A 27,430-nucleotide genomic window follows, 5' to 3' on the forward strand; every position below is an offset into this window, starting at 1 on the left:
CTGGCTCACCCTCGGCCTTGTGAGGTGTGCTCTGATATACCACCTTCAGCTGTATCAGCCCCAACCGCGCGCACGAGTTGGAGGCGTTCACCCTCCAGAGCACCTCACACCAGATCCCCTCCTCCATATCCTCTCCCAATTCTTCTTCCTACTTTGCTTTGATCCCTTGCAGCGGTGCCTTTTCCTCTTCCAAAATAGCTCCGGAAACCGCCGACACAACCCCCCTCTCCAGTCCCCCTGTCATCAGCACCTCCTCCAGCAATGTGGAGGCCAGCTCCACCGGGAAGCACTGTATCTCCTTCCTGGCAAAATCTCGAACCTGCATGTGTCGAAACATTTCCCCCTGCTCCAGCACATACTTCACATCCAGCTCCTTCAATCGTGCAAACCGACCTCCAAGAAACAAATCTTTTAGTGCCCTAACCCCCTTCTCCTCCCATCTCTGAAAATTTCCGTCCCACTTCCCTGGCTCAAATCTGTGGTTCCCCCGAATCGGCATTTCCCTTGACCCTGCCCCCAATGCGAAGTGCTGGCGAAATTGCCTCCAAATTCTCAATGAAGCCATTATTACCGGACTCCCTGAGTATTTCCCCGGGGCCATCAGGAGCGACGCTGTTGCTAACGCCTTCAATCCTGACCCCCTGCACAAACTCTCCTCCATTCTGACCCACTGGGAATCAATCCCTCTGACCCAACTCCGCACCTTCTCCACATTCGACACCCAGTAATAATACATCAGGTTCAGAAGACCCAAACCCCCTGTCTGCCTTCCCCTCTGTAGCAGCACCTTCCTAACTCTGGCCACCTTCCCTCCCCATATGAACCAGGTAATCATTCCTTCAATCTCTCTAAAAAATGGCTTTGGCAGGAAAATCGGCAGGCATTGGAAAATAAACAGAAAACGTGGCAACATGTTCATTTTAACCGCCTGTACCCGACCCGCCAGTGACAGAGAGAGACCATCCCACCTTGCCAGATCAGCTTCCACTCTCCCCACCAAACTAGAAATGTTGTACCTACGGAGCCCCCCCCCAATCCCGAGCAACCTGCACCCCCAGGTACCTAAAGTGAGTCCCTGCCCTACGGAATGGCAGACCCCCCACCCCTGCCCCCACCCCCGGCCGAGACACCACAAAATACTCACTCTTGTCTAGATTTAATTTGTACCCCGAGAAAGCCCTAAACACCCGAAGCAGCTCCAATATTCCCCCTATTGATACACTCGGTCCAACATGTACAACAAGTCATCGGCAAATAAGGACACCCTATGCTCTATTCCCCCCCGCACTATCCTTTTCCATACCCCCGAACTTCTCAACGCGATGGCCAACGGCTCAATCGCTAGTGCAAACAGCAGGGGGGGACATAGGACATCCCTGCCTAGTCCCAGGGTGGAGAGAAAAGTATTCCGAGCTAATGTTATTTGTGCGGACACTCGCCCTCGGCTCCTTAAACAGTAGCTTTACCCAGTCCACTAATCGTGGACCAATCCCAAACCGCTCCAGACCTGCCATCAAGTACCCTCATTCTACCCGGTCAAACGCTTTCTCGGCATCCAATGCCACAGCTAACGTTCCTAACGTTCGAAAAGAGCTGCCTCCCTCTCACAAACCCCGTCCGATCTTCACCTATCACCTTAGGGAGGCACTCCTCCAGCCTACCTGCCAGTACCTTCACCAATACCTTTGCATCCACATGTAAAAGTGGTATGGCCTATACGACCCACACTCCGTCGGACCCTTACCTTTTTTAAGGAAATCGATGCCTGCCTCAAAGTTTGTGGTAACACCCCCTTCCTTATCGCCTCCTCAAACATCCCCACCATCAGGGGTGCCAGTTTATACTTGTATTTTTTATAATATTCCACTGGAAACCCATCCGGCCCTGCCACCTTCCTCGAATGCATCCTCCCAATCGCATCTTTTACCAGGATTTTTATTAATGCACACGTGGTAAGATAACGATCAGACACAGAGCAAGTTATCATGGAGTTTCTTCTGGTACTACCCCTATGCACGACTGTCCTCATGTACGCCTTACAACCTTCTGAGGATCACGGGATCTGCCCTGACTTGTATCTGATGCCACCTGCTGGTGGGAGGTCACACTGTTGCATACATGGAATATTATCTACAGGTATACACCACACCTGCCACAAATGAACTTAGAAATTTGTCCGGTGAATCTGTTCTCTCTACATGGATTTGGATACCTTTTAGACTCTACTGCAGCTGTATATTGTGCAGTATGCTGAACTGTTGTTGGAATACATTATGCAGTGAGTATGCAACATGTTAAACCTTCACTGCAGTAACTGATTTGTTTCTCTGCTAGGATTAATGGCCACCCAAGAAATTATGTGAGAATAGCAGGGCAGTGGCGACTGGAGGAGGTGAGTTGCAATTTCCTGATTTACATAAAAACGTGAGACACCATATGCCATGTAGTAACAATGACATCTTCTGGAACCTATAAATCTAAATCTCTTTGCTAGAGACATACCATCATTGATTTTCTTCTTCATATTGCTTGATTTTGATCTGGTATTCTAGTATGCAGGAATAGGAAATAGAGCAATAATCTGTCCTGTTGAATTCTCACCCAATTTCTAGCTTGCCTAATTTCCCACTGTTATGTCCAGCCTGCTGGAATTGGTTGTTGTATTTAATTGAGACATCATGCACCCTGTTCATCTTCACTACCTGTGAAAGGGACAGTTCTCTTCAAAAGGCCCCAATACAATTATTTGACCATGCCTTATGGAAATTAAGACAGCCCTTGGGCATCTGCTCCAGATCAGTATGCAGCTGTCACATGTTGAAGGTATTCTGCAGTGTTCTGCAGTACTGCAAAGCCATCTATCATGCTGGTCTTACATATGCCCAAAGTGTACTTTTCCAATCAACCTAGTTGCCTGTGAATGTGATAGCTGCTCTGTAAACTTCCTTTTCAAAGTAGGACTATTGAGATTGACTTCCTAGGCATTTCAGCATTGTGGGCAATGTCTGCTGATTCCCGGTTGCTAGGCCTGTAACCGCCCCCCCCCCCCCCCCCCCCCGCCCTGGCAGGGCCCCCCCCCACCGCAGATAGCACGGTGTCCAAGCCGGAAGCATGCAGTCGCCCCATGCCACTTCCTACGTCCTCTCTCTCGCTCAGCAGCCAGGACGGCAGGTTCACGATTTTTAAAAGCACATTAGAAACACGGTGTCGGGAAATCGGCCCATCCGAGGCGCTGAATCGTGGGGGCTCCGGAGAATCAGGCGTCAGGCCCGCTAATATGCCTACTGTGCTTGAAGGCTGCGCGGCAAGCGCCGCGTTTACATTGATTTTGGGGGACTGGAGAATCCTGATTTGGCGACAAACCGGCATCTACCTCGATTTCGGCGTCGGAAGGTATTCTCCGCCCAATTGCGTTTTGTGATTTCGGCGTCGGACAACGGAGAATCCAGCCGAGAATTGTGTTGAATGGAAGGACATCTTTATCATGGATGGTGCTGAATTTCTTGAGTTTTTGTTGTAACTGAAACTTTCCATAAACTCCTGCTTGGAGACTATAGTTACTTATTCCCTTTGCAAACAAACTAATAAATGGAGATAGTGATGTATTTTTTGTTTCTCTTTCCAGTGCCATCCAAGTGGCTGCATGACAGACCTCTTCATTCAAATGGCCGTTGTAATGATAATGAAACAAATACTAAGCAGCTGTGTGCAGTATGCTGTACCGTAAGTCAGCTTCACCAGAAGTAAATCTATTTAACTTACAAACCACAGTATGTTAAAGACAGGATACCACTGGGACCAAGTTGTGTACGTCCTGACAGAGCAGGAGCCGGCCACTCGGCCCCTCAAGCTGCTCCGCTTAACAATAAGACCATGGCTGATCTGATTGTAATCTCAACCACATTTTCCTGCCTACCCAAGAACCTTTCAGCTCCTTGTTTATCAAGAATCTATTGAGCTTTCCTTAAAAATATTCGAAGACCCTGCCTCCATTGCCTTTTTTTTTTTTAAATAATATTTTATTGAAAATTTTTGGTCAACCAACACAGTACATTGTGCATCCTTTACACAACATTGTAACAATACAGATAATAATGACCTTTTTAAATTTAAACAAAAACAACAACAAATAAATAAATATTAAATAACAAAAAATAAAAACTAGCCCTAATTGGCAACTGCCTTGTCTCAGGCCACCCCCCCCCCCATCCCTCCCCACCCCCCCCCCCCCCCCCCCCCCAAGTCCTGGGCCGCTGCTGCTGCCTTCTTTGTTCTCCCCTGTCATGATATTCAAACACACACATCATGATAGACACACCAACAGACAAATCAGAACACACAACACCACAACCAATGACAGAAAGATATAAAAGCACAGACACGACCCCTGGTGGTCAGTAAGAGCTGCAGAGGAGAACCAGGACACATCTATTGCCAAACACACTCAGGGAGACAGCACGTGCAGAGTATCCAGAACGAACTGTATTATAAGAGTTATAATAAAATAGAGTTGTACCACATACAACTGTGTTGGCTCATCTGTGCACCAGAGCACCCAACACCACATGGTACAGGAGTGGATCGATACCTGCCGGCATACCTCAGTGTACAGAGACAACCAGCAGTGCCCAGGCATGATGTACGAGCTCCCGGTTCCGCAGGCGCTCCAGTGCGACGGCGACCTCCACGAAAACTGGCGGCGATTCCGGCAAATGTTCGAGTTGTTCCTGGCGGCAGCTGAACTCAAGGACCTGGATGATAAGGAAAAAATTGAATTTCTCCTCACCGTCGCCGGTGCAAGGGCAAGAGCAATGTTCAGAAGGTTCAGGTTCTTCAGGAGGCAGCAAAGGCACGATTACCAGGCAGTCATGGGCAAATTCGCCAAGTACTGTGAAGAATACGCAATCCAATGGGGACTTAAAGGTAAGAAAAGCTGCAGTACTCACCTCGTGGCTGGGATCCCGGAGCCCGAAATCCCGGGCCTGAGAAAAGGCTGGGTCGAGGTCGGCGGCCATCTTGCTAAAGGTATAACGCTAGCACAGTTGCGCGAGAAGTGCGCAGAACCGGAAGTTTCGTTTGCGCATGCGCGAGATGCTGCGCATGCGCAGTCAAGAAAACGGCCATCGGTAAAGGAACAGCGATCTGAGCATGCGCAGTCGCTTCCTACGTGCTACATACCGAGCGTCAGGATGTCAGAGGCCCCAGACTGCACCAATTTAAAAGGGAAATGTCCCAAATCCAATTTAAAAGGGAAACGTCCCAAATCAAAAAAACAAAAATCTGTTAAAGCTGTAAAACAACCTTCCTTCACCTGGAATGACAGCACAGTGCCGCAAATTGACCCAGGAGATGAATTTAACCTCCGAAGAACCCTCCGACAAGCAGTTACCTACGCACAAGCCCATGATTCCGACCTTGAATACTTCGATGACGATTTTTACAGTGTTTCCGGACCTCGCGAGCCCAATGATAGCTCCGTGGTCCTATATGACTATGACTCGGACGAACCTTTCGTGTTGCACATTGGCGGCCCCCACATTGAATCCGACGCAGATGCGGATTAATTTTTCGGATTTGAGGATCTTCAATCCAGCAGATATGACGTTCCAACTTATCAGTACCGGATGATGCTGCAGCCTGACATTAACAGACAGGGAGCGGTGCAAGCACACGGAGAGTGCCCTGCTGCCACACAGAGCGTGGTCCACGTCCCGCTCAACGTTCCCGACTCTATGAAAGAAGACATGCAAGACTCCAGAGTGCAGTCCTCGCATGAACCAGAAGTGACTCCAGTGTCACAAGCTTCCACAGCAAGCTCGTGGACAGACTCCACAATTGCAGAAATGCAAGACTCCAGAGCGCAGTCCTTGCACGAACAAGAAGTGACTCCAGTGTCACAAGCCTCCACAGAGAGCTCGTGGACAGCCTCCACGATAGAAGCAACGCAAGACTCCAGAGCGCAGTCCTTGCACGAACAAGAAGTGACTCCAGTGTCACAAGCCTCCACAGAGAGCTCGTGGACGGACTCCACGATGGAAGGAACGCAAGACTCCAGAGCGCAGTCCTTGCAGGAACAAGACCATGAGGGTCTAGCAACCTCTCCTGACCAACCAGCGGCAGACGATGCAAGTCTGCCATGCTCCCGTGAACAGCAAGAAGGCTATAACAGCCTACCATGCTCCACTACACAGCAGCATGACCATGACGGTCTCTCATGCTACAATAAAGGGCACAGCGCTGAAGACTGTTCAAGCCCAACTGAAGACAAGCCAAAGGAATCGCCTCGTCCAAGCCCGAAGAAAAAAGGTTTATGTGCTGACCTTCAGGATCATTGTAGCCGAACAGAGATTAATAATGCTGCACGGCCACAGAAGGATGCTGAGGATTTGCTAACGAAATTAATTGAATGTTTAACTTGCAAGGAGCAGACTGTGAATTGCCAGTGTTTTAGTACGGATCGAAAAAATGGACAAGACATTGATCCTCAGGTAATGGAAATAACACAACCTGAATCATATCTACAGCAGGGACAAATGTCTCCCTTCAACACAATGCCGCAAAATCCCAACTTCGGAGACCAGCAGTTAGTCAGTAATGACTCTTCAAACCTGGAGGGGAACATTAATTGCATTGAACCTATACACACTCCACTGATTATTGAGCAGAACATTGGAGCAAGAATCCTGAGGACACCGACATCGAGTAGCCAGATAACGAATTTAAAACCCACAGCAGTTTCAAGTGAACCAAGTGTGCTTTCCACTAATGGTGAAGATGCAGATAAGGTCGACCCGATTGTCCATTGTACCACACTAACCCCAGTGATTAAGCAGTTATGTATGGGGAGTATAATGTGGGCAATTGAGAACAGTAAAAGAGAGACTGTGACCATGCCAGTCCCAGCAAAATCAGACCCAGAGACCATGAAGGCATGTACATTAAACAAGGTTACATATGAGGTACCTGAGAAGAAAAGTGAAACGGAATGTTCTTTGGAAAATGGTACAGTGTCGATAGAAACAGTGGATCCTATATTCGAGACCATACATATGGGAGAATTTGGGGGTAATAAACAAGGTTCTGCAATGTCTGGGGGAAGATTTAAAGTTCCAAAGAAGAAAAGCCCAAATGAAGGACAATGGCAAGACAATGACAGTCCACCGACATGGTGTGCACCACCAGATGAAAACTCTGACAATTTACCCAACCCTAGTGAACAGCAAGCTGCTAATGACGATCTATCCACGGGATGTGAGACGAGTGACGACAGCATCCCACTTCCCATGCAAAAGGTGCAAGGTGACAGACCTCGCCTAGTGCGTACCGAGGCACTCAACGATCACGGTGGGACCACTGACGACTGCGGTGGCGGCGCACCGCTTCCACCCTCGATGGCTCGAGCCTCTCCACTGGTTGGTGCATTCCTGCATGTTCCGACTCCAGAAGTGCAGCTTCAGGGAATCTCGGCTGCCTCCAGTGAACCTGTTGGGACTCCGGACGGGGGGCATCGGCGGAAGGCAGACCGGACTCCAGATGGGGAGCAGCCAAGCGCCGACTCTGATTTGCGCACGCCAGACCTTGCTCCGGACGGGCGGTGTCGCGGCCTCGGTGATGGCACGCTCAGGGTGACGGCAGATGCCACGGCGACAGGGAATGGATCGCGTGGCAGTCCCACTGGGTCGGCAGTGGCAACCAGCACCGGCGGTCCAAGATGGACACACCAATTCGCGCCATCGCCAGACGTTGATGCGAGCAACAATTCTCTCTCCAAGGCGACATGCTTCGACGTTTCTCTGCGGAGTCGCCCTTCCGGCACAGCAGAAGGCCGGAACCAGCGTACACGGTCTTGGCCAACTTCCACATCTGGCACAGTCATCGCCTTGCATGATATTAGTGATGGTGCTACTTCGATGGCAACGACCCATCGGCTACAAGATGCCGTCCACCACAAACATAAAAAGAAAACAGACTCCACCTTGTTCCTGGCATGCAGGGCGGATGGATTGGTGCGTAGGCGCAATCAGCGGGCTTTGTGCCGCCTTCCACGCTCGCAACTGCACCGTACGCACACGCCGGATCCTCCACTGGTTCCCAAGGATGACTTCGTGGAGATGCCACGGATCATGCCCCTTCCATCGCCACCAGAACCAAACCACAGCCAGGGCACCACTAACAAAGATGTTGAATGTTATATTTGCAAGAATGAAAAAAACCAAGCACTGCATGAAGTACAACAAATGGTAAAGTAGAGACTTCGGCAACAGCATCACCTCCAACAGTCCAAGGTGAACCAGTGTGACCCCAAATCTCCACAGCTGAACCGGCTTGAGGACCAGCCCATTCTTGAGGCGGTCACCCATTAGACTGGACTTATAACGCTGTTAATACGTTCAAAAAGTCAAACACTTCTGTATTATAACCTGTTGTTGTTTATTGTTCCAGATATCGTCTGACCGGACCAATGTTCGAGTTTTTTTTTCTCTCGCATCCAAGTTTTGTTATGGTACAACCTTGTTAGTGTGACGCACCCGACATCGCCCCATGTAAATAGTTACGTCATAAACACACGCTGTACACAACACAAACGCACACTCTTAGATGCACTCACGACACAATTATATTTATAACCACGTAGGCACTTGTCTTTGTAAAAAGGGGGGATGTCATGATATTCAAACACACACATCATGATAGACACACCAACAGACAAATCAGAACACACAACACCACAACCAATGACAGAAAGATATAAAAGCACAGACACGACCCCTGGTGGTCAGTAAGAGCTGCAGAGGAGAACCAGGACACATCTATTGCCAAACACACTCAGGGAGACAGCACGTGCAGAGTATCCAGAACGAACTGTATTATAAGAGTTATAATAAAATAGAGTTGTACCACATACAACTGTGTTGGCTCATCTGTGCACCAGAGCACCCAACACCACATCCCCCATCTATCTTTCCGCAAGATATTCGACGAACGGTTGCCACCGCCTAGTAAACCCTTGAGCCGACCCCCTTAGGACGAACTTAATCCGCTCTAACTTTATGAACCCCGCCATATCATTTATCCAGGTCTCCACCCCCGGGGGCTTGGCTTCTTTCCACATTAGCAGTATTCTGCGCCGGGCTACTAGGGACGCAAAGGCCAAAACATCGGCCTCTTTCGCCTCCTGCACTCCCGGCTCTTGTGCAACCCCAAATATAGCCAACCCCCAGCTTGGTTCGACCCGGACTCCTACTACTTTCGAAAGCACCTTTGTCACCCCCATCCAAAACCCCTGTAGTGCCGGGCATGACCAAAACATATGGGTATGATTCTCTGGGCTTCTCGAGCACCTCGCACACCTATCCTCCACCCCAAAAAATTTACTGAGCCGTGTTCCAGTCATATGTGCCCTGTGTAATACCTTAAACTGAATCAGGCTTAGCCTGGCGCACGAGGACGACGAGTTTACCCTGTTTAGGGCATCTGCCCACATCCCCTCCTCAATCTCCTCCCCTAGCTCTTCTTCCCATTTCCCTTTTAGTTCGTCCATCATAGTCTCCCCTTCGTCTCTCATTTCCCTATATATATCCGACACCTTACCGTCCCCCACCCATTTCTTTGAGATGACTCTGTCCTGCACCTCTTGTGTCGGGAGCTGCGGGAATTCCCTCACCTGTTGCCTCGCAAAAGCCCTCAATTGCATGTACCTGAATGCATTCCCTTGGGGCAACCCATATTTCTCGGTCAGCGCTCCCAGACTCGCAAACTTCCCATCCACAAATAGATCTTTCAATTGCGTTATACCTGCTCTTTGCCACATTCCATATCCCCCATCCATTCCCCCCGGGGCAAACCTATGGTTGTTTCTTATCGGGGACCCCCCCAGTGCTCCGGTCTTTCCCCTATGTCGTCTCCACTGTCCCCAAATCTTCAGTGTAGCTACCACCACCGGACTCGTGGTATAGTTCCTTGGTGAGAACGGCAATGGGGCTGTCACCATAGCCTGCAGGCTGGTTCCCCTACAGGACGCCCTCTCTAATCTCTTCCACGCCGCTCCTTCCTCCTCTCCCATCCACTTACTCACCATTGAAATATTAGCGGCCCAATAATACTCACTTAGGCTCGGTAGTGCCAGCCCCCCCCTATCCCTACTACGCTGTAAGAATCCCTTCCTCACTCTCGGAGTCTTCCCGGCCCAAACAAAACCCATGATACTCTTTTCTATCCTTTTGAAAAAAGCCTTCGTGATCACCACCGGGAGACACTGAAACACAAAAAGGAATCTCGGGAGGACCACCATCTTAACCGCCTGCACCCTCCCTGCCATTGACAATGCTACCATATCCCATCTCTTGAAATCTTCCTCCATCTGTTCCACCAACCGCGTCAAATTTAGCCTGTGCAATGTGCCCCAATTCTTAGCTATCTGGATCCCCAGGTAACGAAAGTCTCTTGTTACCTTCCTCAACGGTAGGTCTTCTATTTCCCTACTCTGCTCCCCTGGATGCACCACAAACAGCTCACTCGTCCCCATGTTCAATTTATACCCTGAAAAATCCCCAAACTCCCCAAGTATCCGCATTATTTCTGGCATCCCCTCCGCTGGATCCGCCACATATAGTAGCAGATCATCCGCATATAAAGATACCCGGTGTTCTTCTCCTCCCCTAAGTATTCCCCTCCATCCCTTGGAACCTCTCAGCGCTATCGCCAGGGGCTCAATCGCCAGTGCAAACAGTAATGGGGACAGAGGACATCCCTGCCTTGTCCCTCTATGGAGCCGAAAATATGCCGATCCCCGTCCATTCGTGACCACACTCGCCACTGGGGCCCTATACAACAGCTGCACCCATCTAACATACCCCTCTCCGAACCCAAATCTCCTCAACACCTCCCACAGATAATCCCACTCCACTCTATCAAATGCTTTCTCGGCATCCATCGCCACTACTATCTCCGTTTCACCCTCTGGTGGGGCCATCATCATTACCCCTAACAACCTCCGTATGTTCGTGTTCAGCTGTCTCCCCTTCACAAACCCAGTTTGGTCCTCATGAACCACCCCCGGGACACATTCCTCTATTCTCATTGCCATTACCTTGGCCAAGACCTTGGCATCTACATTGAGGAGGGAGATTGGTCTGTAGGACCCGCATTGTAGCGGATCCTTTTCCTTCTTTAAAAGAAGCGATATCGTTGCTTCTGACATAGTCGGGGGCAGTTGTCCCCTTTCCTTTGCCTCGTTGAAGGTCCTCGTCAGTAGCGGGGCGAGCAAGTCCAAATATTTTCTGTAAAATTCAACTGGGAATCCGTCCGGTCCCGGGGCCTTTCCCGTCTGCATGTTCCTAATTCCTTTCACCACTTCCTCTACCGTGATCTGTGCTCCCAATCCCATCCTATCCTGCTCTTCCACCTTGGGAATTTCCAGCCGATCCAAAAACTCCATCATTCTCTCCCTCCCATCCGGGGGTTGAGCTTCATACAATTTTTTATAAAATGTCTTAAACACTTCATTCACTCTCTCCGCTCCCCGCTCCATCTCTCCATCTTCGTCTCTCACCCCCCCTATTTCCCTCGCTGCTCCCCTTTTCCTCAATTGGTGTGCCAGCAATCTGCTCGCCTTCTCTCCATATTCATACTGTACACCCTGCGCCTTCCTCCATTGTGCCTCTGCAGTGCCTGTGGTCAGCAAGTCAAATTCCACATGCAGCCTTTGCCTTTCCCTATACAGTCCCTCCTCCGGTGCTTCCGCATACTGTCTGTCCACCCTCAAAAGTTCTTGCAACAACCGCTCCCGTTCCTTACTCTCCTGCTTCCCTTTATGTGTCCTTATTGATATCAGCTCCCCCCTAACCACCGCCTTCAACGCCTCCCAGACCACTCCCACCTGAACCTCCCCATTGTCATTGAGTTCCAAGTACTTTTCAATGCATCCCCTCACCCTTAAGCACACCCCCTCATCCGCCATTAGTCCCATGTCCATTCTCCAGGGTGGACGCCCTCTTGTTTCCTCCCCTATCTCCAAGTCTACCCAGTGTGGGGCATGATCCGAAATGGCTATAGCCGTATATTCCGTTCCCCTCACCCTCGGGATCAATGCCCTACCCAACACAAAAAAGTCTATGCGTGAATAGACTTTATGGACATAGGAGAAAAACGAGAACTCCTTACTCCTCGGTCTACTGAATCTCCACGGGTCCACCCCTCCCATCTGCTCCATAAAATCCTTGAGCACCTTGGCTGCTGCCGGCCTCCTACCAGTCCTGGACTTCGACCTATCCAGCCTTGGTTCCAACACCGTGTTAAAGTCTCCCCCCATTATCAGCTTTCCGGTCTCTAGGTCTGGGATGCGTCCTAGCATTCGCCTCATAAAATTGGCATCGTCCCAATTCGGGGCATACACGTTTACCAACACCACCATCTCTCCCTGTAATTTGCCACTCACCATCACGTATCTGCCCCCGTTATCCGCCACTATAGTCTTTGCCTCGAACATTACCCGCTTCCCCACTAATATAGCCACCCCCCTGTTTTTCGCATCCAGCCCCGAATGGAACACCTGCCCTACCCATCCTTTGCGCAACCTAACCTGATCTATCAGTTTCAGGTGCGTTTCCTGTAACATGACCACATCTGCTTTAAGTTTCTTAAGGTGTGCGAGTACTCGTGCCCTCTTTATCGGCCCGTTAAGCCCCCTCACGTTCCACGTGATCAGCCGAGTTGGGGGGCTTCCCACCCCTCCCCCCTGCCGGTTAGCCATCATCTTTTTCCAGCTTCTCGCCCAGTTCCCACGCGGCTGTATTTCTCCCAGACGGTGCCCCCCCGCCCATCCTTTCCCGTACCCACTCCCCCCTTTCCCCAGCAGCAGCAACCCAGTAATTCCCCCCTCCCCCCCCCCCGCTAGACCCCCCGCTAGCGTAATTACTCCCCCCATGTTGCTCCCAGAAGTCAGCAAACTCTGGCTGACCTCGGCTTCCCCCCGTGATCACGGCTCGCCCCGTGCGGCGCCCCCTCCTTCCTGCTTCTCTATTCCCGCCATAATTATCATAGCGCGGGAACCAAGCCCGCGCCTCTCCCTCGGCCCCGCCTCCCATGGCCAACGCCCCATCTCCTCTCCCTCCCCACCTCCCCCCATCACCACCTGTGGGAGAAAGAAAAGTTACCATACCGCAGGATTAATCATACAATCCCTCTTCGCCCCCCCCCCCCACTCGTCCCACCACTTTGTCCAAACGTTCATTTTCGTAGTCCAATCATTCCAATTTTTCTTCTACAATAAAAGTCCACGCTTCATCCGCCGTCTCAAAGTAGTGGTGCCTCCCTTGATATGTGACCCACAGTCTTGCCGGTTGCAGCATTCCAAACTTTATCTTTTTTTTGTGAAGTACCGCTTTGGCCCAATTAAAGCTCGCCCTCCTTCTCGCCACCTCCGCACTCCAATCTTGATAGACGCGGATCACCGCGTTCTCCCATTTACTACACCGAGTTTTCTTCGCCCATCTAAGGACCATTTCTCTATCCTTAAAACGGAGAAATCTCACCACTATGGCTCTGGGAGCTTCTCCTGTTCTCGATCCTCGCACCATAACTCGGTATGCTCCCTCCACCTCCAACGGACCCGTCGGGGCCTCCACTCCCATTAACGAGTGCAGCATCGTGCTCACATATGCCCCGACGTCCGCCCCCTCCACACCTTCAGGAAGGCCAAGAATCCTCAAGTTGTTCCTCCTTGCGTTATTTTCCAGTGCCTCCAACCTCTCCACAGATCGTTTCTGGTGTGCCTCCTGTATCTCCGACTTCACCACCAGGCCCTGTATGTCGTTTTCATTCTCTGCTGCTTTCGCCTTCACGACCCGAAGCTCCTGCTCCTGGGTCTTTTGTTCCTCTTTCAGCCCTTCAATCGCCTGTAATATCGGGGCCAACAACTCTTTCTTCATTTCCTTTTTTATCTCCTCCACGCAGCGTTTCAAAAACTCTTGTTGTTCAGGGCCCCATATGAAACTGCCACCTTCCGACGCCATCTTGGTTTCTGCTTGCCTTCCTTGCCGTTGTTCCAAAGGATCCGCTGCAATCCGGCCACTTTCCTCTCCTTTTTCCATCCGTGTCCAGGGGGAACACCCTTCTGGTTTACCGCACGGTGTTTTCAGCCGTTAAAATTGCCGTTGGGGCTCCTATCAAGAGCCCAAAAGTCCGTTTCACAGGGAGCTGCCGAAACGTGCGACTCAGCTGGTCATCGCCGCACCCGGAAGTCATCCCTCCATTGCCTTTTAAGACGAGAGTTCCAAAGACTCACGAGCCTCCCGAGGTAAAAAATGTCTCCTCTCCATCTTAAATGAGTGACCCCTTAGTTTTATCAGTCACCCCAGCTCTAGATTCTCTGACAAGAGGAAACATCTTCTCCATGTCCATCCTGACAAGATCTTAAAGATTTTGATAAAGTCACCTCTTAATCTTCTAATCTCTAGTGGATACAAACCCAACCTGTCCAACCTTTCCTCATAAGACAACCCGTCCTGGTATTAGTCGAGTAAACCTTCTCTGAACTGCCTCAAACACATTTACATTTTTCTTTAAATAAGGAGAACAATACTGTGCACAATCCTCCAGCTGTGATCTCATTAATGCCCTGCACAATTGAAGCATAACCTCCTTACTTTTGTAATCAATTCCCCTCACAATAAACGATAACATTCCGTTAGCTTTCCTAATTACTTGCTGTACCTGTATACTCGCCTTTTGTGATTCATGCACAAGGATACCCAGATCGCTTTGCAGCTCAGAGCTCTGAAATATCTCATCATTTATGTAAGCTTCTTTTTTATTCTTCCGACCAAATTGGAGAATTTCACATTTACCCATATTTTATTCTATTTGCCAGGTCTTTGCCCATTTACTTAACGTATCTTCGTCCCTTTGTAACTCCAATACATCCTCTTATGATTTACTTTCCTACCCATCTTTGCGTCGTCAGTAAATTTAGCAACCATACTTACATTAATATAAATAATTTATATTAATTATTAATTGTAAATAATTTATATTAATTGGGAAAGATTGGGATCCCAGCACTGAATTGTACCGTATCCTGATATTCTGTGCCATTGAGCATCCAGCCCGACAATACAAAATATATCATACTGTGACATTTTGCATCACTGGGTTCATTTATGTAATGATACTTTCATTTATATAGAACCTTATTATGTTGCCTCAGAAAGTTTCCTCCTTTGAGATGAAACATTGTGTTGGCACAATGCTTATATTCTGACACCACTGGCCATTGTATATCTAGTTGTACAATAGGTTACACGGTTCCATCAGGACTTGTTTTCATGTGTTATAGTCTGATGACGTGTACAATTACCAGCTTAGCTATGCAGCAATTTGCGTCCTTTCTGATTCTCTTGGAGGCGACGACAACCTATCATAATAGGTTGAAAACTATGGATTGAAGTTCTAAGTAATCAAAAGGACAGTGGACTTCAGATAAATAATAATACTCGTTTAAGAAATTTTTAACTTTGGCTGCTATTTTTCCTGCATGAAAGAAAAGAGAATAATATGCAAATATGGAATAATGAATCTGTTCTTGATTTGCTATTCTATTTTAGAACCGTGTGCAAAATCCATCACAAACAAAACATCAGTCGGTGACATAAATCAATCCTCCTAAAAATGAATCGTAATATAGAATTTTTTATGTTCATCAAGGCAAAGATAATAAGGGAATAAACATTTTCCCATTTCAGGCAATGAGAGTCGAGGTTAAGCTCCCAAGGTCAACATCAGAGGTTAGATATGCCACCCCCCCCCCCCCCCCCCCGCAGCTGCGGGGCTGGTTTCTGGGCGACAGGGGTTACCCGTTGCGGTCGTGGCTGATGACGCTTATACGGAGGCCACAGAGCGACGCAGAGACCCGCTACAAGGATGACCATTGTGCGACCAGGGGTAGCCGAAAGGTGCTTCGGGGTCCGGAAGATGTGCTTCAGGTGCCTGGACCACTCTGGAGGGGCTCTCCAGTACCAGGCCAGGAGGGTCGGCTGCATTGTTGTGGTCTGCTGCATCCTCCACAATATAGCCCAGCAGAGGGGCGATGTGCTGGAGGAGGATGAGGACAGTGAACACGGGACGCTTTAGTCAACACATGTTTCACCAACTAGGGTGGTGTGGGGGGGGGGGGGGGGGCGGGTTGCTCGGCAGGGGCACAGACATCACAATTCCACACCCCTTCACCACAAACCACCCTCACCTCCCACACCACCGACCACCCTCACCTCCCACGCCACCGACCACCCTCACCTCCCACACCACCGACCACTCTCACCTCCCACAGCACCGAACCACCCGCATGCACCCCCTCCTCCATTATATATACCAGCAGCAGAACCTGGGGGCACTGGGTTGGTCCATGGGATGGAGGATGATGACAGCCAGCTCTGCGATGAGCTCTGTGCTCCACATCATTAGACAATGTCTGACTCATGCCCACAGTAGCACGTCCCACCTGGTGATCCCTGCATGCGAGCTGGCCCGTCCATCACATGGCCCTGTCGAATAGCTGGAGACGGGGTGATGGGGACGGTCGGTGGGGAGGTGAGGGTGGTTACACGGTGCACCCACTGGGCCTCACCCGTCCCCCAGCATCCACTCCCAGTGACCAGTACTAACCGCCCCACCCCCACACCCATCAGACCGAGCACGGTGAACAAATATATACAGTCTATGCCCTAGCCCCTACAACTAGACTGTGTCCTGCACCCGTGTCTAGCTTTCTGGCCTTACGGGCCCTACCACTATGCCTAAGTGATTCCCCAGACAGTACTGCAGGAGTGGAGGCAGACTGCTGTGACCCCTGCCCTGTGACGAGGGTCCCCATTAGCGCACGTCTCCTGGGGCGGCCTGGATGGGTACGGCTGCTCTTCGGGCGTCCCGGCTGGTGTGGTGCCAACCTGTTCTGCCCGCTGCCCACCTGATGCACCAGGGACAGAAGGGTGGGAGTCCGAGGTGCTGCGGTGTTCCAGTACCTGCCCTGCAGAAGTCACCGGCACTGGCCCCAGCACCTCCTCCTCCCCCGGGGGCCCGATGGCTCCTAGGCTTCTCCATGGGATGGGGGTGCGAGCAGAGCCAAACCCGGAGGCTCCCCCGGCACCTGGCGCTGCCAGTCCTGGGTGCCCGCTCTGGTATCAACCAGGGTCTGTATGTTAGCGACCATGGAGCACAGGGAGTGGGCCATCCCTGTCTGGGACTGCACCACCTCCCTCTGGGACTGCGCCACCTCCTTCTGGACTGGGCGATCTCCCTCTGGGTCTGTGCGACACCGGCCAGCACCTGGGCAATGACGCTGATGCTCTCAGCCATGGCCTGCTGTGACTGGGCCACGCTGAGGAGCACCGCTGCAATGTGCAGCTGGCTCTGGCACATGGTTGTCTGTGAGAGGGCAGCCCAGTCCTGGGCCTTGGCCCCCGCCTGCACAGAATGCACCAGGCCTTGCAAAACCTGACCCATGTCCGACACCGTCGCCCCCATTGCCTCAACTGCGGATGTCACCCGTGCGGCTTCGGCATGAGTGGCTTGCATGACCGGCACCACTCCTTGCTCCTGCAGGCGATTGGACTCCTCCATCTGCGTCTGCAGGTGCTGGAAGCCGGCCGTCATCCCCTCCTCTAGCCCTTGGGTCTCTGACTGCAGCGGGACTACAGGTGGGCATGGATATTCCAGGAGCCCGGCACCTGTCTGGGCGGCAGCTGGTTGCTGGGGCCGAGCTGCCCTCCGACCATCCGGCCCCTAGGCTGCTCCTACCTCCACCTGCTGAACCAGAGCGGCTGTGTGGTGCTCACCAGTGAGTGTCCCAGGAGCCTCCTCACTAAATTGCCCAACCGAGGTTAGTCTCTGTGATGGTGGAGGGTGTAGGAGAGAGCAGTGCCATAAAGTCAATGTCCTCATCGGACCCAAAGTGCGGGGTCTCCTGGGTCGTGGTGTGCTGTCCTCTGTGTGTCCGTCCCCTGGGTGATGGTGTGCTGTGTGTTTGTCCCCCATATGCCCGTCTCCTGGGTTGTGGTGTCCTGCATGTTTGTCCCCTGGGTCATGGTGTCCTGCGTGTCTGTCCCCTGGGTCATGGTGTCCTGCGTGTTTGTCTCCTGGGTCGTGGTGTCCTGCGTGTTTATCCCCTGGGTCATGGTGTCCTGCGTGTCTGTTTCTGGGTAGAGGTGTCCTGGCTCATCTCGGGCAGAGGGCTTGGGTTCCTGGCTGGGGGCCCCGGATGCTCTGGGACCATCGCCGGCTGGTCCTGTAAGACACAAGACACCATGTATGGTTAGAAAGCCGGATGGGGTGAGGTGGGAGGTGGTGAGGGAGGTTGGGGTGCGGGGGTGTGTGGGGTGTGCACACATGTGTCATAAGGAGCCGCAACCAGGCAGGGGGGTCTCAATTGGTGGCGTGCCTCCGACCTCCACGTTGGAGAACTTCCTCTCCTGCGGCCCACCATCAATGTCCAGTGCCCTCTGCTCGGGCACGGTGAGGTGACACAGGTCTGGTGGTCCCCCTCCGGTTTTCTCCCGCACCCGGCGGTTATGAGCGGTCTGGTCCTGGGGCAAACACAAACAGCAACAGTGCTAGACGGCCCGATACATGCAGCCCAGGGGTTGGGTCTCTGATGGCATCAGTGGCCAGGGCACATGGCCATTGCGGCTGGCATGGGTGGGTGCAGCCATGTGGGTCAGGTTGGGGGTGGGACCATCTCCCTGGGGGGGGGGGGGGTGGGGGGGGGATCACGTGTGTGGGGGGGGGTAGGGTGGTTGGTGCCAGGGGCACAGTGTTGGGTACTCAGCTTGGCTGCCCTGAGGAGATCGTGCAGCTTCTTTCGGCACTGGTCTGCAGTCCGGCCCCAACGTCGTCTGCCACCTCCGGCCAGGCATGAATGGCGCCTGCTGACCTCCGACCCGGCCCGGGGTACAGTATCAGCCTCCTCCCCTCCACGGCGTCCAGGAGGGTCTCCAACTCGCCGTCCCGAAATCACGGAGCTGCTCTTCAGGCATCCATCTTGCCTGCGACGCTGTGGGGGGAAGAATGGTTATCAGCAGCCGCGGCGTTGCGTCAATGATGGATCCGGCAAATCGGCGGCCGCTCCCTTGGGCGCTTCATGTTCTGCCCGTGCTAGCCCCTTGTGGGCCGTTGAATAGCTCCATCTGGGGCCCGATGACGCTGTCATGAAACTCCATGGTTTTCACAACGGCGTCAACACTTAGCCTCATTTTTGGAGAATCCGGCCCAATGTGTTTGAATTCAGGGTTTTATTAGATCATTAGGGGTTTATTTTCCCCTCAATAGTTTTGATATAATTCCCACTGCTATTGCGTAGTTCCTGAGACTGAACATAGTCCATATGAGTGGCTAACAAGGATACAAAGGGACATGGAGGTGATATGGGTGAGGGGGCGTGGATTGGCATGGCCAACCTGAGGGGCCATAGATGACATGACGAAGCATGCGGTGGCATGGGGAGTAGTGTGGTAGGCTTTAAAATGACATTGGGAGCTTGGCTTGTTCGAAAATCGCAGTGGACCTTCTACCCGGCCCAACTCTGCACTCACGCTCCGCATGGCTCCATTGTGGCTCATAAAATGCACGTGAACCCTACCCCCTTTATTAAAAGACAACATTCACAGGCAAAGTCACACATTTATAGGGTGTGCATTTTGGAAGGTACAAAAGTGTACAGCTCAGGAGAGGGATTCTCCGAAATGGAGGCAGTGTCCGCGCCGTCGTGAATGCAGTCACGATTCACGATGGCGTGAAACGGGCACGTGCACTACCGATTCTGGCCCCCACAGGGGGCCAGCACGGCGCTGGAGCGGTTCACGGCGCTCCAGCCTCCCTTCCCGGCACCAACTGGGCGCGGCGCCAACCGGCTCATGCGCTGTGGCACCGCGTCAACCGGTGCATCCGCGGGGGACTTAGTCAACGCGCGGCCCCGATGCAACATGGCGAGGGTGTTCAGGGGCCGGCCGCGTAACAAAATAGGGCCGGGGCTGGAGAGGCCGGCCCGCCGATCGGTGGGCCCTAATCGCGGGCCAGACTCCATCGGAGGCCCCCCCGGTGAAGGAGCCCCCCCCCCCCTCCCCCAACAGGCTGCCCCCCCGACCCTGCACGCAGAGTTCCCGCCGGCTGCGAGCAGGTATGGACGGCGCCGGCAGGACTCTGCCGTTTCCGCGTGGCCGCTCGGCCCATCAAGGCTGGAGAATCGGTGGCCTGGCCGCGGACAGCGGCCCGCGACCGGCGCCGTGCTAAACGCGCCGGCGCAAATGGCGGCAATTCTCGGATCCCGAATCCCGCCCCAGGTTTTCCCAAGTCCAATGAAAAATCAAGCCTCATGAGGAAATGTCTTTTCACCCAGGGGATGGTGGGAATCTAGAATGCACTGTCTGGGAGGGTAGTAGCGGTGGGAATTCACACAACCTTTAAAACGTACATGGATGAGCGCTTGAAATATCAAAATATTCAAAGCTATGGACCAAGTGCTGGAAAGTGGGATAAGTGTAAATTTAACTTAGTTTTGCCGGTGCAGACTCGATGGGTTGAAGGTCCTCTTCTGTATCGTATGATTCTGTGACGATGTCTCTATTTAATTTAAAATATGAATGCTTTATAGATCCCTGAAATATCAATGGAAAAAATATCACAAACAAATCTCAATGGATGATGTGAAGGATGCAACAACAAAACACTGGGTCAAAAACTACAACCTGAACCATGTCGACTCCTTCAGTTTATTCAATGAGTTTTTGGAAATGGGTATGTCTTTTACTCTGCTTAAATACATTCCCTTGTTCACTCAGTGGCAGAGGCAGCTCACCATTGGCTGCATCTTCTGGTCCCACTACTGACAATAGGGTTTCCCGTTGTATGCATCCCCCACCACGAGGATACCCTCGGTCGGGGTTCACTATCGGCCGGACTGGAAGATCTCGCCTATAAGAACAGCCAGAAAATTCCAACCATTGAGTTTAGGGCTTTAATGAGTTCTCTCATCAAATTGAAATCTAGAATTCAGTTATTTACTCACTCAGAATATTCCTCTTAAATAAATTTTGTTTTACATTTTCTGACCTATTTCTTGATTTGAAGCTTATCAATTAAAAATTGATGTTATGATTGTATCAATTGGTTTTACCAATATTCACAATAAACATGGATGTGGCTCTCTACACATGAAGAAAAATATGAATGCGAAGTACATTTGTGCATGTAGAGTATAAAGATATTGTTTTATTTAAATAGTAGATGCTACAGAGAGGGGAAAAAAACAGCAATTTATATGAGAATAGCTTTCGGAGAGGGAATGAGTTATTTTTCCCAATTGGATCCTGCGAAGACATGGCTTTTATTAAATATAGTTTCACAGGAATTGTTAACCTCTTCCAAATGGACAAGTAAGGCAGCAAAAACAAATATTGGGGCTGCAATAAAATCCGCAGAATGAAGTTGAAGGGAGTGACACCAAGAGTATTAAGAGAACATGCGTGTGGAGCACTGTGTAACTGTGGTTATCATAGAATTAATGAAAGATGTGGAAGCAGGGGAAAAGATTGAGAGATGATAACAAGAATAATTCCAGATTATAGATTACTGAACTTTGAATGATAATGGAGGAAACGGAATCTAGTCTCATTCAGAAAAGCTAACAAGACCATGATTTATGTTTCTAAAATAATCTGGAAACTGACATGTGGTTGTGGAATTGGAGTTAGAATTAGAGAATATATTAAAATGGCCACAAGTTAAACAGAGCATAACCAGAAGCATATTGGCATCCAATGTACTAGATGTTGACTGTTGGAAGGATTCAAGAGGTGATTGAAATCAATTTGTGACATAATAGAGCAGAGGAATATAGGTAAAGGGCTATTGAAGGGAACATGAAAGAGCCAGGGCTTTGGTTATGGTCAGCATCCAATGCTCACTGCTAAAAAGTAAGTATCACCAAGATTAACCAAGATTGTCATCCCCTGATTATAGAGCACAGTGGTTAGCACTGCTGCCTCACAGCGCCAGGTCTTGGTGAGGAACGGCGTTCCTTCATTTCCTGCACTGATGAGTTGTTAAGAGACCCTCAAAACCCCGCTCACAAGGGCAACCCTGGCCCAATCCCAGCCTGTGGCAACTTGGCACCCGGGCACCTAGGCACAGTGAGCTTGACACCCTGGCAGTGCCAGGTGACGCTGCCAAGGTGCTTTGGTGGTAGGAGTGCCAAGTGCCATTCCATCTGGTCCACATGCAGACATGTTTAAGTGAGCCTAACAGCTCACTTAAATATGCAAATCTGGATCCCGCTCAGTGACGGCGAGATCCAGATCATGAGATCTCATTGAGATCTCGTGAGATTTCACGAGGCGTCCCAAGTGTCGCAAATCTCACAGTATTTAATGGTCTCGCTGCGTCCCGAGTTGGGTGCGACAAGGCCGTTTGATTTGCATGTGTAGAAACTCAAAATATCAACTGAAAATTCAAATAATCGAATTCAATGTTTTGTCACTCAGTGGAGGCATTTATTCCAGCAGTTGTTGTGCATATATTATTATATCTTTTCCTTTTCAGCCATTCAGTATGGTTTCACCACAATATTCGTTGCAGCCTTCCCACTGGCTCCATTACTTGCATTACTGAATAATGCATTTGAAATTCGACTGGATGCCAGAAAGATGCTTGTGCTTCAGAGACGGCCCATACCACGAAAAGCAAAAGATATTGGTAAGGTTCCAACCGACAATCGTTGTTTTGCTGCCGGGGAGTATGTTCATTTGTATCTGTGACAATCATAACAATCCAATGAGAAAAGTTTGAGATGAAAAAGATGAGTGAGCAATGTGCTTTAACAGTGATCCAAATTGCCCTTTTAACTTGTGGTCAGATGTGTCATGAGATATGCAAACATGCAGCTAATGAACACCATAGAATAGGACATGACCAATGAGCAGTCAGGACACTCAGGGGTGGTATCTCACTATAGAAGGGATGAGGCACTCACACCCCGCCTCTTTCCACAGACCAATATCTACAGAGTGAGACAGCGTGTATCCTCAGCATCACACCCCAGCACATGGCTTAGAGCAAGGCTTGTTCAGTTAGACTGAGTTACTACATTTAGATTAGGAGACAGTCGGACTCATTGAGAACTGTGCTAATAGTTCAATAAAACTATTATTGAACTATATATGAACTCACTTTAAAGTCTGGAGCATCTTTTACTCAAAACTGCACCAAGTGGCAGCTTGTGATATTCCAAATTACATAACACAACATGATACCAGGACTCTGTTCAATCTAGTTAGTTCAACTCTGCAAGATCCGTGACGACCAGCGAATGTATACTGGCACAATGGAAAAGATTCAGGCTCCTCACCAGCTCAGGACCTCCGGCAATCTCAGTGCCAATTGGCGGACATTCAAGCAGAAATTTCAGCTTTACGTCGAAGCATCAGACCTCAATGGTGTGTCTGATGTACGGAAGATAGCTCTTCTCCTCACCACAGCGGGTGATCACGCCTTGGAAATATTCAACTCCTTTCACTTCGCCGAAGACCAGGACAAGACAAAGTTTCAGACCATTCTGGACAAGTTTGACAGCCACTGTGAGGTGGATACCAACAAAATCTTCGAGCGCTACATATTCAAGCAGCTTTTGCAAGATAAAGATGAATCCTTCAACTCACATTTAACTAACCTTAGACTGCTAGCGCAATCCTGCAACTTCGGTGATATCACTGACTCCATGATCAGGGACCAAATCATTTTTGGAGTTCACTCTGATCCTTTGAGAGAACAGTTACTGAAGATCAAGCATATGACCCTGCCAGTCGCGATTGAAACATGCACAGTGCATGAGCACGCTGAAAATCGCTATTCCCAGTACAAAACAGCAGAAAATGATAAACTAGCCCCCCACGAGGCGGAGAGTGTGCAGGCCATCTCCCGGATGCAGTGCCTCAACATTGACGAAAGCGGCCATTTTGCACTCTCTTCCCGGGACCCGATGTGAATGGGATAACGAAGCGGCCGAAACCCGCACTGCACAGGTGCAGACGTCTTGAGAACCGCACTGCGCATGTGCAACGACGCATGGAGCGTCAGGACGCCGACGTCATGACGCGTTCAAACTGTGGCACCACCCATTTAAAGAAACACTGCCCTGCAAGAGACAGATGCTGTTTAAACTGCGGGAAGCCAGGCCACTCTGCAGCCTTGTGCAGATCTGCACCACCAATCAGGAGCCAGCACTCCCAATTCTGACGACGCGCATCCGGAGTGTGCAACAACGCCTACAGACTTCTAATCCCAGCAGTGCAACGGATCCAGATGCTGAATGCTTGGACAACGCCTACCGTGTGGGCATTATTACAACGTGTGAAATGCCACACCAGACTCTTCGCAAGTCCAATTCATCCTAGCTGTGGATTCCGAGGACGAATGGCGAGCAGTGATGAAGGTCAACCACTGCCCCATCCACTTCAAGCTGGACGCAGGTGCCTCTGCCAACCTCCTCTCACAGGCAGACTTCAGACGCATTAAGAAGCCCCCCACGGTCCTTCCAGCTGCCTGCAAGCTCCTGGATTACAACAGGAATGCCATCACGGCACTGGGAACCTGCCATCTTCACGTATCCAACCGACACACACAAGCACGGTTATGCTTTGAAATTGTTAAGCCGGGCAGGGCATCCAGACTAGGTGCGCATGCCTGCAAGCAGCTGAACCTCATTCAAAGGGTGTACACCACGACATCCTCCCAAGTGGATCTTCAGGCCGGCATCGACGACATCCTCGCCCAGTATCTAGATGTGTTCGACGGGATGGGCACGCTGCCGTATCGATACAAGATTCTGCTACGGCCTGATGCCAAGCCAGTGGTCCACGCACCACGACAGGTCCATGATCCACTGAGAGAGCGCCTGAAGGCACAGCTCAAGGATCTTCAGCAAAAACGCATCATATCCAAGGTCACCGAACCGATTGACTGGGTCAGCTCGATGGTGTGCGTAAAGGAGCCTTCGGGGGACCTGCGCATCTGCATTTATCCCAAGGATCGCAATAAGAATATCATGCGATGCGGGAACATTACCCCATCCCGAAGCGGGAAGAACTCACGAGTGAGAGTGCACTTCTTCACCAAATTGGATGCATCACAGGGATTTTGGCAAATCCAGCTGGAAGAGTCCAGCAGAAGGCTCTGCACCTTCAACACGCCTTTTGGCAGATACTGCTACAATCGCATGCCATTTGGCATCATCTAGGCATCGGAGATATTCCATCGTATCATGGAATAGATGATGGAAGGCATTGAATGGGTTTGTGTGTACGTGGATGACATCATCATATGGTCCACGACCCCTGAAGAACATGTGTCCCGTCTCCAGAAGATATTCCGCAGTGTACATGCCAACGGCCGAAAGTTAAACAGGTCCAAATGTTGTTTTGGCACATCGACGCTCAAGTTCCTAAGCGGCCAGATCTCACAGCATGGTGTGCGCCCGGACACAGACAAAATCAAGGCCACGAGGCGATGAAGGTCCCTGAGGACAAAAAGGCGGTGCTGCGCTTCTTGGGTATAGTCAATTTTCTGGGCAAGTTCATTCCAAACATGGCCACATACACCACGGCCCTACGCAACCTGGTGAAAAAGTCAACTGCCTTTGAGTGGAAGGCGGCACACCAGACAGTGGCTGGAGCTGAAAGCCAAGCTCACCACTGCACCAGTCCTGGCATTCATTGACCCGGACCGGGAGACAAAGATACCCACAGATGCGAGTCAGGATGGCATCAGTGCGGTGTTGCTTCAACGAGATGACACACCATCCTGGGCACCAGTAGCCTCGCATCAAGGGCGATGACGCCCACTGAAACCAGATATGCATAGATTGAGAAGGAGTGCTTGGGTCTCCTCACCGGTATCCTCAAATTTCATGATTATGTCTATGGCCTGCCGACATTCACTGTCGAGACGGATCAAAGGCCTCTGGTCCACATCATCCACATGGACCTGAACGACATGACGCCTAGGTTTCAGAGAATCCTGCTTAAACTGAGGGGGTATGACTTCAACTTGGTATACACACCTGGCAAGGAGCTCATCATCGCTGATGCATTGTCCCGCTCCGACACCTCGCCCAGTGAGCCGCTGGAGATCATTCAGCACATCGAATCACAGGTGCAGCTGTGTGCTAGCACTCTCCCGGCGACAGATGAGAAGGTAGTTCTCATCCGTGATGAGACCGCCAAGGACCCCCTCTTGCAGCGCGTCATCCACAACTTCACCAATGGCTGGCAGAAAGGGCAGTGCCCACAATTTTACAATGTGAAGGATGACCTGACGGTGATTGATGGTATCCTCCTCAAGCTTGACAGGATTTTCATTCCGCTCAGTCTCCAGAGCTTGGTGCTGCGCCAGATTCATGAGGGACACCTGGGCGTCGAGAAGTGTAGACGCAGAGCCCGGCAAGCTGTCTACTGGCCTGGCATCAGCCAGGACATCACGAACATGATCCTGAACTGTGCTACCTGTCAGCGGTTCCAGCCAGCGCAGAGCAAGGAGACGCTCCAACAGCATGACATAGTGACCTCTCCGTGGTCCAAGGTTGGCATCGACCTCGTTCATGCGAATGGTCGCCACTATGTATTGATCATTGACTATTTCTCGAATTACCCTGAGGTGCTGAAGCTCCCGGACCTCACCTCTCGGACCGTCATCAAAGCCTGTAAGGAGACGTTCTCAAGGCATGACACCCAATCACCGTCATGAGCGACAATGGCCCGTGCTTTACCAGTCGAGAATGGTCCACGTTTGCCAGGTCATACAATTTCCAGCATGTCACCTCCAGTCCGCACTATCCGCAGTCCAATGGAAAAGTCGAGAAAGGGGTGCACATTGTGAAACAGCTCATCTGCAAGGCCGCGGACTCTGCTTCTGACATTTACCTTGCACTGCTCACGTACAGGGCGACTCCATTGTCCACTGGCATGTCGCCGGCTCAACTCCTGATGAACAGGGACCTGCGGACAACGCTTCCAGACATACACCTGCCTAACCTGGATCGCCTCCCGGTGCTGCAGAAGATGCAGCAGCTCAGAGACCGTCAAAAGCAAGGCTATGATGCCCATGCCACCGATCTGGCTGTGCTATCCTCGGCAGACACTGTCAGGATCCAGATACCGGATGGTGGGTGGTCTGCCTCGGATGTCATTGTTTGACAGGCCACGCCCCGCTCTTAAGTTGTACGTATGGCTGATGGCTCCATCGTGCGAAGAAATCGACGAGCACTGCGCAAAGTTGCCTGCCCGCAACCACTTTCTTCTCCATTTCCATATGTTGAATTGCCACCGCCTGATATCTCGCACCATGAGACCATCAGTCAGGCTTCCATCCCGCCTGTCAAGGTGCCGTTGTCCTC

At 50.9% G+C, this 27,430-nt stretch overlaps 1 protein-coding gene across 2 annotated transcripts in view; it reads left to right on the forward strand.

Annotated features, from left to right (window-relative positions):
• LOC140431052 (anoctamin-9-like) overlaps positions 1–27,430 on the forward strand; it is a 368,406-nt gene that overhangs the window by 240,291 nt on the left and 100,685 nt on the right. For both annotated transcript variants that reach the window (XM_072518965.1, XM_072518966.1), the window contains exons 17-20: positions 2,335–2,392; positions 3,626–3,723; positions 20,639–20,781; positions 22,585–22,737. In XM_072518965.1, coding sequence (XP_072375066.1) covers positions 2,335–2,392; positions 3,626–3,723; positions 20,639–20,781; positions 22,585–22,737 — 452 coding nt within the window. The remainder of the gene's footprint in view (positions 1–2,334; positions 2,393–3,625; positions 3,724–20,638; positions 20,782–22,584; positions 22,738–27,430) is intronic.

Source organism: Scyliorhinus torazame, chromosome 10, assembly GCF_047496885.1.
Source record: "Scyliorhinus torazame isolate Kashiwa2021f chromosome 10, sScyTor2.1, whole genome shotgun sequence".
Taxonomy (NCBI): Eukaryota; Metazoa; Chordata; class Chondrichthyes; order Carcharhiniformes; family Scyliorhinidae; genus Scyliorhinus; species Scyliorhinus torazame.